Source organism: Vigna unguiculata, chromosome 4 (genome assembly GCF_004118075.2).
Source record: "Vigna unguiculata cultivar IT97K-499-35 chromosome 4, ASM411807v1, whole genome shotgun sequence".
Taxonomy (NCBI): Eukaryota; Viridiplantae; Streptophyta; class Magnoliopsida; order Fabales; family Fabaceae; genus Vigna; species Vigna unguiculata.
The window spans coordinates 6,554,860-6,573,769 of record NC_040282.1 but is presented as its reverse complement, the minus strand read 5'-3'; the positions used below and the strand labels follow the sequence as shown (position 1 = coordinate 6,573,769).

Below are 18,910 nucleotides of genomic sequence, written 5' to 3'. Positions count from 1 at the left end.
AGATAAAAGTAAAAAAGTTTGAATGTTGTTTTCACCTTGAGTTTACGTCGGGAACTGAGTCTTTTATTCATACATGATGGATAAATTCATTGGCGCAATGAACATGATTACAATTATTTTTAATATTATACTACAATATCGTAGTATATTTAAACACAAAAAAAAAAAAAAAGAAGATGGGATATAAGTGGTAAGATCTTAATTTTATTTTTAAATGAGATAGAACTTTTATGATTATTTTATTATGAAAAAGTTTTAGTATAAATGGAGTTTATTCTTATAAAAGTTATTGTCTCTTGTTCATGCGGAAGGATAAATAAGATATGTCAGACACAAGCGTTATCTTATTCCAATCCGTAATTTCTTCAGTAGGCTTCTTCCTGGCTAGTATATGTCATCTGTGGATATCTCGATGTGGACCGGTTTGGACCCGAGAGGGGTTACCTGCGAAAGAGACTCTGATGCTCAAGTCAGCAAAAACTCTCAGAAAGTCAAATCTCGTGATTAAGGGAGTAATGAATACGTACCTTTAATTGCTGGGGTCCATACATATTTATAGATTATTAATTATGCTTAGCCACGTCATGGGTTGGGCCCCTGTTTGGGCCGTAGGTGGGCCAGGCATCTTAGAACGATTATCGTGGGCCCTTAGGGGCCTTGCGGGTAGTGCTATGAATTTGTCAAGTTCTTGCTTAATTATCCTAAGTTAGCGGCTTAGGCCGGTTACCCTTTAACAGCTTAGACCGGGTACTGTTAATCGTTCATACATGGTGATTACTTGCGTCTTTGGGGGCTATGTAGGCGGGTTTTATGGCTATAGTCGGGTTAAACCGGCTAGGTGTGGTACACCTCTTTATAAAGGAAAAAAAAGGAATCTTCTTACATTTACCTTCTTCCTAAAATATTTAACCTTCTATCCATTTTTTTTAAGAATGGAGAGCATCGTGGAATTCTTGACATTGAGACCTACTTTTCTATCTGTTCCTGCAAAGAACAAATAAGATCAGTTAGGCACAAGTATCACCTTATCTATATCCGCTATCTCCTCGGTTGGCTTCTTCCCATTTGGCATATATCAGCTTGAACCCGGGAGGGGTTACCTGCAGAAGGGATTCCGAAGCTTAAGTCAGCCAAAGCTCTCAAAAAGTCAAATCAGGTGATTAATGGAGTAATGAATGCGTACCTTTAATTCGTGGGGTCCATGTGTATTTATAGATTATTAATTATGTTTGCATATTCCATTGGCTGGGCCTTGGTTTGGTAGGTTAGTGGGTTGACTCACTTACAAGATTTTTTTTTTCATTTTATTATATATATATATATATATATATATATATATGTTCTTGCCGAATTCGTTCCGATGTGTTATCGAACTCAATCCAGCAAGAGCCACTCAAAAACAGTGTATCCTCTCGTTTCCCCTGGTCCCGTCTTATACCGACTTCTCCCTGTGTACCTACAAGCACGCCAACTAGCCGAGTTGGTTTCGTATCGAGGGGGATTAACTAATGTCGTGGCCACTTTTTGAGCTGAGGGGGTCCTAGTTTGACTTGACTATGCTAACGCGTAGGAAGTGGGCCATTCGGTACTTTACTTGGGTCGATCTATAGTTCACTTAGGCCCGAAGGTCAGATTGATCTCGGGCGCGCCGGGATATTACACTAACCCTCCGACCTTGCGGACAATTTATTGGACGAGAAGGTCGTCTCACTTTCCTGGTGCGCGTGAGACCCAGCTGTTTCAGTCTTTTCACCAAGAGCGAATGGATGAGCGCCACGTGGCCCATGTTTCCAGAAGATTTCAACTGCCAAAAAACCCAAGTTTTCCCTCTTTAACACTGGCTTTTTGTGACTCCGTCTCTTCATTTCTCTAGCATTTCTTACACTCTTCCTTTTCCACTTCTTTTGCCTCTGTTCACGCCGCCACACCTTTCGTTCCCATCGTTGTGGTTGCTCCGTTCATTTTCTCCTTCAGGTATTTTATCCTGACCCTTGCATTCTCCAAACGTTTCCGTTTGTACTTTGCTTCAAAATATCTTATTTGATGCTGTTTAAACTGTCTGAAAACTGGGGTTTGCGTAATGATCCATGATTGAGACTTTGAATGGGTAGTGATGAACAACCTAGGAATGGAAAAATACTTACTTTGACTGTGAGACCGTTAGTTTCTTAGGCTGCATTTTGCTTTTTAGAGGATACTTCTTTGCCCTAGTGAGTGGCTTTCCGGTTTGCCTTTGGAGATTTCGCCTTTCTGAGTGGTTTTCCGTTTCTGGTTGTGCGAGGGAATCCCTAGGTTGGAGTGCTTGGTTAGAGTTTGGGTGGCCCAATGACGACTTATGACGAGTTATATCCTTGGGCGTCTTTAGATCTCCGCCGAGAGATGTCAGGCTTTACTTCCGATCAAGTGATAGATCGGTTCCGTCACGGGCAAAGACTATGTCAGAGTAACGAAGCTAACACAACCGTGGTTCGTTGTGCCTTAGATAAGCCCATGTGTGCTGACATTGAGGCCGATTTAGCCTCGGGACATTTCTGCTTTTTCTACTCTACTCTGTTTTCTAAGGTCGGTCTGAGGTTACCTCTGAATTCTTTTGAAAAAACCTTACTAACCGAGTTGAACGTGGCTCTTGCACAACTCCATCCTAACAGTTGGGCTTTTGTCCGAGCCTTCCATATCCTTTGCACACATTTCGGATTGGTGCCGAACGTGAATGTTTTCTTATATTTCTTCGAAATGAAGAAGTCAACCAAGAAGGTATGGTCCTCCTTGAGTGGTGTGGGGGGTAGAAGTCTCCTAACTCTATTCCAATCATCCTACAAGAATTTTAAGGGCTCTTTTCTGAAAATCCAAGCGTCGCCCCAAAAACCCGACCTGCTTGAGGGTTTTCCATTATACTGGACTCAGAATCTGAACCTTGTCGGGGCGAGACAACTCGGAGATCTTGAACCACAAGAGCGGGAGCATTGTTTGCTGTTGGAGAAATTAAAAACAATCTTTGAAACAAAACAAGTACTGAGTTATGAATATCAGCCGGCAAACCTCAAACTTTACATCGGTTTGTCCTCGGATAATTCACTTTCACATGTTAGCTTATCATTGTGCTCCTAATTTTTGTTATACTTTTGCAGAATCGAGAATGGGAATGTCCAAACAGGATCTGGTAAGGCGTCTGAAGAGCATCTGTGCGCCCCTTCTTCCCCGACCAACTACTGTGGAGACTTCAACTCGAGCAACAGAGGCTATGCGGGTCCCTTCAGATGATGAGGAGACTGTGTCTGAGACGGGGTTAAAACGCCGTAGGAGGGAAACAGTGCCCCGAGCAGCTGTAGAGGAGATAGCGACGTTATCCCATTCTCGTCCCGAGCAGACTACGTCGTCTATCGGAGCGTTGCAGCTCGAGGGGTCGAGCAGTGGTAGCCAGAGTTTCTGGGACGCAACCTACCGACATGTGTCTCATTCTTTGGCACATAATGTTTTCGAGGGTGACCTCCAATGCTTGCTGAATCAAGATCCTTCTTCAGTCTAAGAGGAAATCTGTGCCTTCCTGCATAAGGCAGAGGTGTCCACAATCGCGCTGTGCAAGAGGTTGAATCAGATAAGTCTGATTGAGGAGAGAAGAAATAAGGAAATCTCTGCTGCCAAGATGGAGATAGCTAGGCTAACCGCCGAGCAAGCTGAGATGGAAAATTTGAAGAAACGACTGAAAGACGAGGAGACTAGGTCGGTAGAGCTTGGAGTTGCATTGAAGGAGGCTGTAAAGAAATCTGATGAACTTGAAGTTTGGTTTCTCCAACTAGAGGTTGACGTTGCAAAGAAAGAGAGATCCTGGAGGGAACAAGAGGAGAAAATGGCGAATGAAGCCGCCACTACGTACGGTGTAGGATTTGAAGCTGCCTTGGAGCAGGTTTGGCTTTTGTGCCCCACAACGGACCTCTCCGGTGTGGATGCGGAAAAAGTTGTGATTGATGGAAATTTGGTGGATGGGTGAAGGACTGCTCACGGGCAACCTATGTTTCAGTTATAGAGGCGAAATGAACTTTACGTATTAGCATTTACCTGTTTTGTAATGGACGTCTTCTTTGTTTTTGCTGAACATAATTTGCTATGTTTGAATTTTGCTCTTAATATCCAATTATGCTGACATCGTAACCCTTAAGCCAAGACTTACATATTTGTTTGCCACTTTCACCGTCCCTAAGCCGAGCTTAGGTATCACCTTTATCGGCTCTTCACCGTAGGTAGTCGCTTTTAGTGGCTCTTCACCGCCCCTAAGCCGAGCTTAGGTAGTCGCTTTCAGCGGCTCTTCACCGCCCCTATGTCGAGCTTAGGTAGTCGCTTTCAGTGACTTTTCACTACCCCTATGCCGAGCTTAGGTAGTCGCTTTCAGCGGCTCTTCACCACCCCTAAGCTGAGCTTAGGTATTTTGACAAGCAAAGATACATCAAAAGTTAGGAACAAAAATAGTCTTATTTAATAGCAAAATTCTGACCTCGTTAAAAAACCCTCCTGTTCCTTATGAGGGAAAAAAGTGTCAGTAATACAGAAATAGCTAGCTGAAATAAAAACGAAGGTTTGCTGCATTCCAAGTTCGGGGGATCTCTAGTCCATCTAAGGTCTCCAGTATGTATGCACCATTGGTGAGCACATGCTTAATACAAAAAGGTCCAGTCCATTTCGGGGAAAGCTTATCTTCAATTTGCAGGGGATGTGCCCTTCTTAAAACGAGGTATGCTTTTATGAAAGAACGGGGAACTACCTTGGTTTTGAATTTAGACTCTATTCGCCGCTTCATCGCCTCGCTGGTAACCCTAGCTGCCTCCCTAACTTCGTCTATCATGTCCAGGTTTGCCCTCGTGCCCTCCTCAGTCAAGGAGATGGAGAAAGTCCTAAACCGGAAGGAAGGTTGCTTGGTTTCCAAAGGGAGGACCGCATCAGTACCATAAACCAAACTCAAAAGGAGTCTCGCGCGTGGTGGACTATGGAGTGGTGTGATAAGCTAACAAAATCCCGGGTAACTCCTCGGGCCACTCGGATTTTACTGTCGTTATGCGACGACGAAGTGCCCTCAAAATCACCTGGTTTGCTGCCTCTGCCTGACCGTTTGTTTGCGGACGTTCAACTAAGGTGAACACCTGACGAACTCCCCAATCTTTGCAAGCTGCTCGGATAATCTATGCGGTGAATTGTGTCCCATTATCCGAGATTAATCGGTGTGGGACCCCGAATCGACAAACGATTCTCTTCCATAAAAAGGCCCGTATCACATTTGCTGAGATGGATGCTACTGGCTCGGCCTCGATCCACTTTGTAAAATACTCAATAGCCACCACCAATAACTTCCGCTGTCTAGTAGCCACAAGGAATGGGCCTAGGATGTCAATACCCCAGGTGTGAAAAGGCCATAGGGTACTTATGGAATGCAATTCTTCTGGTGGGGGCCAGTAATAGCCTGCGCGTAAGACTCTGAGGGACAACGCCCTGTCGCCAACATGACTTCCACATATTCCCTCATGAAGCTCGGACATCAACCGCCTACCGACCTCAAGTGTTACATAAATAAGCAAAGGTCGGCTAAATCCTCTCCGAAAAAGCTTTCCGTCTATTAGGGTATACCTAGTGGCATTCCTTTTTATTATTTGGGCCTCTGCATGGTCGGAGGGAAGGCATCCGTCCGCTAAATATGTAATATAAGGGACTAACCATGAGCTTGTTTGTCCTTCCTCCACTGTCAAGAAGTTTAGTGTGCAGACTTGTACATCGGATCCGACGTCTGATACTTTAGGGGCTACCAACGTCTCGCGTATTACCGATCTTTGTCTGCCTGGGCGTGAACAGCTTGCCAATTTGGATAACAGATCTGCACGTGAATTCTGCTCCCGTGGTACATGTATCAATCGGAAGGACTGGAAGTGAACGGCTAACGTTCGGACAAAGTCTAGATACCGAGCTAGTAAAGGATCCTTAGCTTGGTATTCTCTTGATACTTGTCCTGTGACCAATAAGGAATCGCTTTTTGCCAAGAGGTTCTGTATTCCGAGTTCCTTAGCTAGCAACATTCCTGCTATAAGAGCCTCGTATTCCGCTTGATTGTTGCTAGCTCGGAAAGCAAAATGGAGCAATTGTTCAATCAAGGCACCCTGCGGATCTTCCAAAATAATTCCTGCCCCACTTTCTTTCGAGTTTGTTGCTCCATTAACTAATAATACCCATCCTACAACCGTTTCCTCCTCCTGGGCGGGTGATGATGTCAACTCAGCCAAGAAGTCTGACAAAACCTATGCCTTGATCGAACCACGCGGTTCGAACGAGATGTCATACTCGGAAAGCTCAATTGCCCACTTCACAAGTCAGCCAGAGACCTCGAGCTTCTGAAGGATTTGCTTTATGGGCTGATCAGTCATTACCGAGACCGAATGTGCCTGAAATAGTGGTGCAACCTACGCGTCGAGAAGATCACAGCGAGCATAACCTTCTCAATTTTCTGATCTCCGGTCCTCGAAGTGTTTTGCTGACAAAATAGATCAGCTTCTGATCTTCCCCTTGATCTTGTATCAAAGTAGCACTTATGGCCCTATCGGTGACGGTTACATATAACTTCAACGTTCTCCTCGGATAGGTTGGCATAGGATCGATGGGCAGCTCAAATGTTCTTTGAGTTGCTGGAAAGCTGTTTCGCACTCGTCCGTCCATTGAAAACTTTTGCCCTTTCGGAGACAATCGAAATAAGGGTGTCCACGATCACCGGACCGCGGTAGGAACCGAGATAGGGCCGCAATCCTTCATGTCAACCTTTGTACCTCTTTCACGTTAGTTGGACTTCTCATGTTCATGATTGCTGAACATTTATCCGGATTGGCTTCAATTCCTCTTTCAGTAAGCAAGAATCCCAAAAACTTTCCCACCTTTACTCCAAAGACGCATTTTTCGGGGTTGAGTTTCAAACCATAACTATTGATAGTTGTAAAGAGTTCCTCCAAATCTGCAGCATGCACCTTAGACATACTAGATGCTACCACCATGTCGTCGACATACGCCTGAACCTTCTGCTTAGATAACGGCTTTAAAATCTGATCCATCAAGTGTTGGTAGGTGGCACCCGCATTCTTAAGGTCGAAGGGCATGACCTTGTAACAGTAGGTGGCGACTTCCCCCATAAATAATGTTTTCTCTTCGTCCACCAAGTGCATGCTGATCTGGTTATATCCAGAGTAAGCATCCATGAAACTAAGGAGACCACATCCCGAAGCATTATCGACCAACATGTCGATGTTAGGCAAGGGATATGAGTCCTTTGGACAGGCACTATTTAGATCAGAAAAATCAACGCACATTTGCCACTTCCCGTTTGATTTACACACCATGACTACGTTCGCCAGCCACTCCGGGTATTGGATTTCCCTTATATGTCCCGTCGCGAGAAACTTGCTAGTTTCCTCCTTGACCGCTACCAACTTTTCCGGCGCTATCTTCCTTCTATGTTATACTCGGGCTTTAACATTTGGATCAACGTTCAGCCGATGCATGATTACACTGGAATTTATGCCCACCATATCATGTGCACACCACGCAAAAGAATTGCTATTTCTCTGTAAGACTCTAACGAGTTCAGTTCGGACAGTTCCAAATTCCCTCCAATTTTAACTTTCCTGTCACCGCCCAAGCTGATTTCCTCCACTTCACCCACTGGCTGGGGTCTTTTGTCCTCCCCGCCTATTCGAGGATCGAAGTCTAGGACATCACTTTCTTTCGGGCCGAGCAAGGAGAGGGCATACATGGATCTCCCCACCTTCAAGCTGTTCTCATAGCACTTCCTTGCTATCGTCTGATCAACCCTCAGCGTGACGACCCGCCCCGTGTCTGTTGGGAATTTCATCTTCAGATGGGACGTTAACACAACGACCTCCAATCGATTTAGTGATGGACGACCCAAGAGGATATTATACGAGGAAGGTGCCTTCACTACTATATATCGAACCATTATCGTCTTTGCTGCCTCGTCATCCGAGAAGGTCGTTCGCAAATCGGTGTACCCCCTAACTTCGACAGTATCTCCTGTAAATCCGACCAACACCCCATCAAATGGTCGCAGCTGGTCCAATGGCACTCCCAATCCAATGAACGCGTCTCAAAACATTACGTATACCGAACTCCCCTGGTCAACCAAGACCCGGTGAACCCATCGTCCCATGGCGATGACGAAAACTACCACCAGATCATCTTCATGCGCGATAACATCCCCTCGATCTTCTTCAATGAATGTGATAACAGGTGTGGATTTGCGCGACAAAATGGCCAAGGTCATCACCACACTCCTTGCATATCTTTTTCCGCTCATTGAGGTTAACCCTCCCCCTGAGAATCTGCCAGCTATAGTGTTTAAATCCGCAAAGACTGGCGACACATGCTCGAACTTTTCTTTGAAGGGAAAAGGTTCCTTGGATTGATCCCTTTCTCGGACCTATTTCCCTCCCAGCGATTCTCTTCTCAGCCTTTGCAGCTGATTGGCCAAGGTGACGCATTGTTCGGTGTGATGCCCGTATGTTCGATAAAATTCACACCATTCTTTAATATCTCTGCCGAGGATTCTACTTGTGGGATCCAGTCACTTGAGGGCTTTTGCGATGTCCTTATTTGCTAGGGCCTCTGTTTGAGCCCCGACCTTTATGGAATCCCACAATACCTTTTATCTGTCCTTTTGAAAACAGGGGCATCGTTGGTACGCCGAGCATCGCACGTTTTGATATCGCCATGCACACGTTTCTCCTGTCGACGTTTCTGCCTCATTACGTCCTCAGCTTCTATATGAGTGGTAGCTCGAGATCGTATCTCTGACAAAGATAAGGCTGGGATTCTAACAAGGGACTCGCTAAACGTGTTAGCGCGCAAACCTTTTACGAAAGCATCTACTAGGATCTCCTCATTTGGGCTCGAGATGGTGGTACATGCATCATAGAAACGATTTAGGTATTCCCTCAGCGTCTCATCTGAACTTTGCCTCACGTCAAAAAGGTCAGCCATTTTAGGTAGCTTGATTCTATTGGCCGCGAACCTTTCTACAAATGTACGGGCAAATACAGCGAAAGTGGGGATCGAGGAGCGAGGTAGGCTGCCGAACCATTTCTTGCCAAATTCGTTCTGATGTGTTATCGAACTCAATCCAGCAAGAGCCACTCAAAAACAGTATATCCTCTCGTTTCCCCCTGGTCCCGTCTTATATCGACTTCTCCCTGTGTACCTACAAGCATGCCAACTAGCCGAGTTGGTTCCGTATTGAGGGGGATTAACTAATGTCGTGGCCACTTTTTGAGCTGAGGGGGTCCTAGTTTGACTTGACTATGCTAACGCGTAGGAAGTGGGCCATTCAGTACTTTACTTGGGCCGATCTATAGTTCACTTAGGCCCGAAGGTCGGATTGATCTCGGGCGCGCCGGGATATTACACTATATATTTATTGCATTACAATGAGATTGAATTGACTAATTCATTTTTTATAATAGTGAAATCAAAGTGTTCACCTAATTCTCAAATATTATAATAAAGATAACAGTTAAAGATTAAAGTATCAACATATATATCTTGACAAAAAAATTAATTAAACATTCAAATTATTCAAATATTACACAAAAAAATTAATTAAATATTCAAACTATTCAAATATTACACAAACGAATTTAAAAAAATGTTGGTGGGTTAAGTGGATCAACTCACATTCAATCCAACTCGAACATATTTAATTTGGAGGTTAAGTGAGTCAGACTCAATTCAACCCACATTTGAAAGAAACTGATTTTTTCTCAATTCAACCTGGCTTGAACCTGTGTGGTGAGCTGGATTAGCTCACGTATTAGAACCTATTTTGACATCTCTATGTATGACCATTGGGTAAGGTCAAACGAAAAATATTAATTTTTTATTAAATATTAAAAACTGTAAAAGAAAATGAAAGATAAATGAATGATTATAATTTTTCTTTTATTACAACCAGAGATAGGTAGTAGTAGAGTAGTTTATAATTGAGTGTGAACTTTCTTTCAGGCTGGCTTTCGTAGCAAGGGTAACTTATCAAGGATGATAATAAGTCTCGGTTCTGTCACTCTCACAGCAAAACATGAGGTTCAGCGCAGTCATATTCTTCCTTCTCCACCTCTTTCCACACATCCAGGTCATGTTCATCCCAATTACCAACATGATTCAATATGCAAGTACTTAACAATTCTTTTAAGAGACTAATCATTCTCTCAAGCTATCCATGTTTAAAAATTATCATTACTCTTCAACTATTTTCTAAATTCTCATCAAAATTCCATTAGGGTTCATAACTTTTTTAGTTATTATCTTTATAAAAACTTGAAAGTACTTGTAGTTCCTATAACAATCGTAAAATTTAATTGTAGTTTCTATAAATTTTTAAAATTTATTCTTCCTAAATTTTAAATTGGTATTGTTAATCCTTAATATTCATTTTAAAAGTAGACAAGTGTATACTTTATATTATGAATCGAGAATTTTTTTTTAAGTATTAGCACGATAACATCATTTTTTTTAAGATATAAGCAAGTAATCTAGTGCCATGTAGAAAATAAAATTAATTATTTTCAATTTTAGTAAGATTAAAAATATATTTACAGAAATTAAAATTAAAATTTATTCATTCACATAATTTAAAGTATATTTAATCCAAAATGAGAGTTGTAAATGTAACAAAAGGCAATAAAAATAACAATAAAATAACTAATCCTACGAAAAATAAATTAATCTCCAGTACCTTTTATAAACGCGAGAATATAAACAAAATACAATTTCATTTTTTGTGCAGTGACATCATACTTGAGAGGAATATCTGCTCTAAAATCTATATAGCGTTCAAGACATAGATGCGTGTTGGAGGCAGTGAGATGAGTTTGTGGCTTTTGTTTTGGTCTACGGTCATAAATTAATTTTCTTAGTTAGAGAGGAATAGATTGTTATAAGAGAACAAAATAGGAAATAGAAAATTATACTATCAATAAATATTATGATATGACAACAAATAGACTATTCAGTGAAATTTGAAGTATGTACAATTCTTTCAACTGAACATGTTTTCTACTTTGACTGGTCCAAGTTATTCACGAACAAAATTCCCAGGTACCAATCATCATAGTAATAAGCCCTTGCAACTTCACTCACTTGTTAACCGCAGACCATGGCCTTCCTCACTTTCACCGCCTCCTTCATACTACTGTTCTTCCTTCTGCACTTCGTCACTCACCTCCTAGCTTACACCCCAGAGGAAGTTTTCACCATCAATTGCGGTTCCACCGGAAATTCCTCCGACGGTCAAAGAAGGTGGACCGGCGACGCAGACACAAAGTACTTATCTTTCCAAGACGGCTCCGTTTCAGGCAAGGCGACAACGCAGTCTCCTTCCACCAATCAAATCCCATTCTCCACTGCACGCTTGTCCCGTTCCCAATTCAACTACTCCTTCCACGTCTCAGCAGGCACGAAATTTGTTCGCCTCTTCTTCTACCCTGCAGAATACCCTTCCTTTCCCCGCACGGACGCATCCTTCTCCGTTCAATCTAACCAATTTACTCTCCTCAACGCTTTCAATGCCTCTCTTAACGCCGACGCTCAAGCCACCGACACTATTTTCAAAGAATACGTGGTCAACGTCAACGACGGTGAGAGGCTTATCCTCACCTTCACTCCCTCGTATCCAAACTCCTACGCTTTCATCAATGGAATCGAGGTGCTTTCCATGCCAACAGATTTATATTATACAGTAGATGACACAGGCTTCACGTTCATCGACAGTAACACGCTGTACAGCCTTGGAACCAGCTTTGCTCTTCAGACTGAGTATAGAATCAAAGCCGGAGGACCAGAAATCCCGCCACAAAACGACAGCGGTTTGTTCAGGGATTGGACTGACGAACAAGGCTATTTTATTAAATACAATCCAAAGAATAATGATCTACCAGGTGACATGGATGGGAAAATGAACATAACAGTGAATCCCGACTACGTGGCACCAAAGGAACTGTTCAGAACAGCGCGTAACATGGGCAGAAACGCCACTCTGAACAAAATGAGCAACCTCACTTGGGAGTTCCCCGTTGATGCTGGCTTCACTTACGTTCTCAGACTCCACTTTTGCGAGCTTGATCCCAAAATTAATGAAATAGGTGACAGGCAATTCTTCATTTACATAGCAAACCGGTTGGCAGGACGAAGTGTAGATGTAATGAGTTTGAGTCAGAAACAAAAAGGTTTCGCTGTGGAAAGAAACTACGCCGTTTTTATTCCCAAGAATGGTACTCAAAAAAAGTTTAATCTTCTGCTTGAAATGCACCCTAAGGAAAGCGCTGCAGAAACGAAATACAGCGACGCCTTCCTAAACGGTCTGGAGATCTTCAAAATCAGCGAGGCGGGCTCAAACAACCTTGCCGGACCCAACCCTGACCCGGTTCAGACTCCACATAACAGCATTTCCGGCCAAAACGTAAAGGCTCACAGCGGAAGTGGAACGACGATAATTGATGTCGTCGTAGGAGTGGGAATCAGTGTCGTGTTTATCTCTCTTGTCATTTTGTTGGTTATTGTCTTGCGACGAAAGAGAAGCACTAAAACAAATTTCAAGGATTACAAATCCAAGTCCTTCACAGCCACACAGAAAGCATCCCTGCCATCAAATATCTGCCGCAACTTCTCCCTAGTAGAGATTGAGGCCGCTACCAGGGACTTCGACGAAGTCCTCATCGTCGGCGCAGGAGGATTCGGTCACGTGTATAAGGGTTATATCGACGGCGGTTCCAGCCCCGTGGCCATCAAGCGCCTGAAACCGGAATCACAGCAAGGTGCGCAAGAGTTCTTGAACGAGATCGAGATGCTCTCCCAGCTTCGCCACTTTCATCTCGTGTCCCTCATCGGATACTGCAACGACAACAACGAGATGATCCTGGTCTACGACTTCATGGCGCGTGGAACCCTACGCGATCATCTCTACGGTACGGATAATCCCCCTCTCTCCTGGAAGCAGCGCTTGTAGATATGCATTGGCGCGGCGCGTGGGCTGCACTATCTCCACACAGGCGGAAAGCACATGATCATCCATCGCGACGTGAAAACGACGAACATCTTGTTAGATGATAAGTGGGTGGCGAAGGTTTCGGACTTTGGGCTTTCCAGAATTGGGCCAACAGACACGGACAAGTCCCACGTGAGTACCCATGTGAAGGGAAGCTTTGGCTACATAGACCCGGAGTACTACAAACGATTTCGTTTAACAGAAAAGTCTGATGTGTACTCTTTCGGGGTTGTGCTCTTTGAGATACTGTGTGGTCGTCCGGCTTTGATTCACAGTGCGGAGACGCAGCAGGTGTCGCTTTCTAATTGGGTGAAACATTGTGATCGAAATGGGAGCATAGCAGAGATTGTGGATCCCACGTTAAAGAAGAAGATTGCACCTGAGTGCCTGAAGAAGTTTTGTGAGATTGGAATTAGTTGTTTGTTGGAGGATGGGACGAAGCGGCCGTGCATGAAGGATGTGGTTGCGATGCTCGAGTTTACTCTGCGGCTACAAGAAGGTGCGGAGCAACGCGCAACTGAAAAAGGAGAGGAAATAAGTGAGGATAGCTTTTCTACTACGGACTTGAATGTGACTACGACCACTTTCACCAGTGAAGACAATGGCTACAGTAATAATACGGTGTTGTCTTGGACCCCTTTCTCGGAGATTATGGATCCACATCCGCGCTGACCCAATCCATTTAACGCAGACCTCTTCAAAGGATATATAATATAAAAACTAAAAGATAGTGGGATTGCGTACTACAGTTAGACGTTGCCATTATGATTATGAAAGAATCAATTATAATAAGTTTTGTATACTTATCCAAATATTTAATAATATAACTCCCTCTTAGTCTATTATTCCCTGTTTGAAGATGAATAGAATGTTCAAAGGCCTACACCCAAGTTTTATAAAAAGTTTTCATTTAATTAAGAGGTTTAATTTAAAAGATATTTTAACAAATGATAAAGGACTTTATATTTTATTATTATTTTTGTATTTTATAACTAAATATTATCATTTTTCTAAAAGATACATGATTTGTAATTTTTATTTTATAAATAGAAAGACACACACACAAAATTTAGTTATTTAGATTAGATTTTGTGACTTAAAGTATTATTAACTTTAAATCAGATTATTTATTTTCTATGTTTGTTCTTCGATTTATGATATTCATCTTTTTACTTAAATTTCTACTCATTGTCACGAGAAGGAAAATTATACTATAATAATTAAGTCCTGACATCTTATAGGAATCATTATCCACCATAAAAGTAACATCAATCAATCATCAAGGTGACTATGAAAACGACAATAAGTCAACAATACAACAAATTTTATAGATCATTTAGGAGTTGCGAGATGGAACAATGAGAGGTGTGTCAATGATACAAGGCTCGTGCTCAAGCAGAACATGAACAATTGCGTAAAGAAGCACATGAGTTGATGCAATGGATTCAAACTCCATGAACATGCTTCCAAAGGCTTTCTTTTCTTCGAGTTTTGATTTAGAAAGATGATAGTTTGATAAAATTTTGTTCGATAAACTTTAAAAATAATTAATTTTGATAAAAAAATTCTTAAATTTTATTATTTTACTTTTTTGTAAGTTTCATAACAAAATAAAAAATTATTCTATTTAATAAATTTTTTATCAACAAAGTGCTTATAAAAAAAAATTTCATTTAGTTTAATACGACAAACGAGAACAAAAAACTCTATAAATGAGAATATATAGACATTTATACTCGTCCCAACAGGATGAAGCTTCTAAATAAGCAAAGAATTCGAGATGTCAGGCACAATTACGATAACATATTGTTTAACAAATCTAGATATTAATATATTTAATATAATTTTAATAAACTTAAACATTTTATAGTAATTTCCTAATTTAAATATTTTATAGTAATATCTTATTTTAAACAACTTAAATATTTGATGGTAATATTCTATTTTAATTAACCTAAAAATTTTATAGTAATATTTTATTTTAACTAACTTTAATATTCGAGAGATATTTTATAAATTTTTTTTTATTTTCTCTTTTATTTATTATAGTGTTTTATAAAATAAAAAATATTTTAGTTTACCCAACTTAAATATTTTAAAATAATAATGTATTTTAACTAACTTAAATATTTTATAGTAATATTTCATTTTAACCAAACTAAATATTTATAGAAAAATTATTTACCTAAATTAAATATTTTATAATAATATTTAATTTTAACTAACTTAAATATTTTATAACTATATTTTATTTTAAGCAGATTAAGTATTCTAGTGATATTTTGTAAAAAAATATTTTTTATTTACTTTTTTATTTAAATATTTTATAACAATATTTTGTTTTAATCAGGTTAAATATTTTAGTGATATTTTATAAAACCTATTTTTATTTACTTTTTTATTCATTATGATTTTTTACATGAAAGTTCTCGGCAGATTAGGAAGACGGAAGAATAGCAAGTGATGCTTGCAAGACTAAAGTGAGTTCATAGCAAATTGGAAAAAACACTTTCACATAATGAAAGTAGTTGGTAAGGGGACATATCAGTTGAAACATTTATTTGGAACTAATATATCGGCCACTTGGAACGCATCTCATTTAAAGTTTTATTATGGTTATAATGTAATTTTTCCTACCTTGGTTTTTTATTTTTAATGGGTAACGAAGTTTCACCATTCGAGATAATCTCTCTCAATGCTTGATTTAATATTGGGTAAGGAAGTTTCATCCATACCAAAATGATCCTCTGAATACTTTAATTTAATGGGTAAGGAAGTTTCATCATTCGAGATGATCATTCCCAACACTTGATTTAATATTGGGTAAGGAAGTTTCTTCCATGTCGAGATGATCCCTCCCAATACTTTAATTTAATGGGTAAGAAAACTTCATTGTCTGATATGATCCCTCCCACTACTTTATAAGGAAGTGTCGTCCATGTTGAAATAACCCTAAGTCGGAATGATCCCTCCCAATACTTTAATCTAATATGTAAGGAAGCTTCATTGTCCAAGATCATCCCTCCCCCTGCTTGATTTAATTTATTAGGTAAAGAAGCTTCATCATATTTAGTTTCATCTAGTCAAGTACCTAGTGTTATAGTTTGAAGGAAGTTATTTATGAATGCTTTTGAAGATGAAGAAGACATTGTCTATCTAGCCGAGGTAAGAAAGATTCATCTAGTCAAGGTAATCGCATTCAACAACAAAATAAAGGAAATTCATAACACCCAAAGTTTGTCCATATAGTTGATTCCACCAAAAAGACCATAAATATGGAGTATAAGTACTAATCCTATATCTATGAAGTTGTCAAAACAAAACACAACAAGAAAGAAATTCAATTACAAAGAATTCATTTTTACTCAGGCGATGGGATCTTTTTGGTACCCATCAGAGTATCTTTAGCTTCATTAATGTCATTGATGGGTATTTAAGCCCCATTATGCACATCCTTGTCAATATCAAATCTTCATTAGTCAGGGGGACATCAAAGAGATATGATTCTTGGCAAAGAGCTCTATGGAAGCCTTCTTCATAATGAGAAAGAATATAACCATCCAACACCTTCACGTTCCTCTCGGCCTCCTCTTGACTAGCTTTCATGACTGCCAAGTCTTCACGTTCTATTTCTTATCAGCTTCAATTCAACAAGTCTTCCACGAATTATATTCTTTTAGAAGTTGAGATCTTGTTGATGGCCCAAGTGAGGGTCCAACGTCTCCAACAATTATACTGGGTTTGTTGTAGTGCAACAACATCATATCCATAAGGATTTGGTAACCAGATCAATAGTCTATAATTTCATTCAAAGTTTGGCAATGGAATAGTATATGAGTTTTGGTTTTTATTTTGTTAAAGATAAACTATAGATAAACTAAGTAAATATATGTAAGAGGTGATGTTGATTAGGACGTTAGGATTAAACTTGGCATCTTAACTTCAATTGTTTGCCCTATAATTATCTCTATATTATGTTCTTTATCTATATACTTGATTGGATCTAAACACTAGAGCATATGTCTCTACATCTAGTGTCGATGAGGTATGATAATTGGCCAAATCACCACGGAGTGAAATACAAATCAAGTAACCAACACGTAAAGCAAGAACACAACATATATATCATCAAGTGCAATATAGAGAGAGTTTAGAAGTTACATTTAATCCCAACTATAGATGAATTAGTTGCTTATGATGATGAATACAAGATGAACTTGGAGTAGCATCCTTCCTTCCATAGCTAGATATTATGATACTATAATAACTAAGCTAGACTAAGAGTATCTCTATCTATAATAGTATACAAAACTAGCATTTCAATCAGCATGAATAAACCAGGGGTCATGCTCTATATTTATAGAATTTCACAGGCGGCTCTAGCTTCCAAACTTTGAAGTTTAGCCATGGAGGTTTCCTTCCAAAGTGGGTTTCTTCCCAAGCTTGGGCATCCATCTTTTGTAGGTTAACAATGGAGGTTTCCCTGCCATGGAGGTTTCCTATTCGTGCTCAGCTTCAAATCTTGAGCTTCATGTTTTTTTGTAGTGAAGTTTTCTTAAAATGTGGCTTAAGCGCCAAATTTTGTTGCTTAGTTGTAGGCTAAAAATTTAACCTTCTTAGTTCATCTTTTGGCTTGAGCTGCAACTTTAAGGGCTCACCACCAACTTTATAATTTCCTTCGTTTTACCTGCAAAACAACACAAAATGTATTAAATTCCACTTTTTATACTTTCTCATCTCCATATTCTGTAATTATGTAAAATAGGACAATTCTACTAATTTTTACATTGATTTAGTGCAAACGTCTAAATGATATGCAATTTAACTAATAATAAACACTTATCAGATCTCCTTTTCTTCACCAAGTCAAACTTACTTAAGGTATCTTTTTTCTCATTGTTGGCAATAGTTAAGGCTTTCTTTAAATCCTCATTTTTAGCAAATAATTTGCTTGTGTCTAGCATCTTACTAAGCTTGTTGTCCATGTAAGATCTACGGAATTTAATTAATTAAATAAATAATTAATGAATGAATGCGCATAAGTAGTGCATTTATGGCATTGAATTCCGATGGATATGATGTGGAAAAGTACTAGCTCAAGTGGTTGAGAGTACTTTGGTTGTGTGAGAGGACTTGGGTTCGAGTCTTATGTATGCCATTGTGTGTTATTTAGTTATTATTATTTTAATAATATGTTGGAGCATGTTTGTATGATATAATACTTGAATTGTGTGAGTTAGCAAGAAACATGTGTTGGCCTAATGGTTTGTGTTGATTTGGCTTTGGCTTGGTTGAGGGTTCGAACCTTGGTAAACTCAAATTTGCTTTCTTTTTGCTAAATAGTTAATATGGCTTGAATATGAAAGGGTAGAGACAACCCTAGCAGAAAGGGGCAGCCAAGGGGCTGAAAATAACTAAATGATGGGCCTTGAATAGAAATTAAAATACCATTAAGTTTATTTTCGTTTTTGCACTTACCACCACTATTAAGGCACCTATAAAAGGTCAGAATTTTGTGAAAAGAGGGTTTCTGCAGTTCTAGTTTTGTATCAATTGTGGGTGGAGCGAATTGGAGAGGATTGAGAGATTTCCTAAGGCCAATTTGTGGCAGCACTAAGGGATTTTCGTGTTGGGCAAGAAGAGGAGCTGTAACCTTATACTTTTGCAAGGGGAAATTACAGGTTAGGGGAGCTGAACCCGAAATTGTATGCCTTTGATCATTTTGCATGATTTTTATGAGTATATGCTATGGATTCTGCACTATATCTGAGATGAATTGGGGATTGGGGTGTTTAGGCACTGTTTTATACGAATTCATACCTAATCATATGATTTTAA

At 39.9% G+C, this 18,910-nt stretch overlaps 1 protein-coding gene and 1 pseudogene across 1 annotated transcript; one reads left to right on the top strand and one right to left on the bottom strand.

The window, feature by feature from the left end:
• Window positions 1-5,171: 5,171 nt before the first annotated feature.
• LOC114180429 lies at window positions 5,172-6,401 on the bottom strand. Its single transcript, XM_028066748.1, has 2 exons — window positions 6,360-6,401; window positions 5,172-6,275 (listed from the first exon to the last, which is right to left on the bottom strand). Exons 1-2 carry the CDS (start codon window positions 6,399-6,401, stop codon window positions 5,172-5,174), a joined length of 1,146 nt encoding a protein of 381 aa, XP_027922549.1.
• A 4,587-nt stretch (window positions 6,402-10,988) lies between these two features.
• On the top strand, window positions 10,989-13,920 carry LOC114180979 (annotated as a pseudogene).
• The last annotated feature ends 4,990 nt before the right edge of the window (window positions 13,921-18,910 follow it).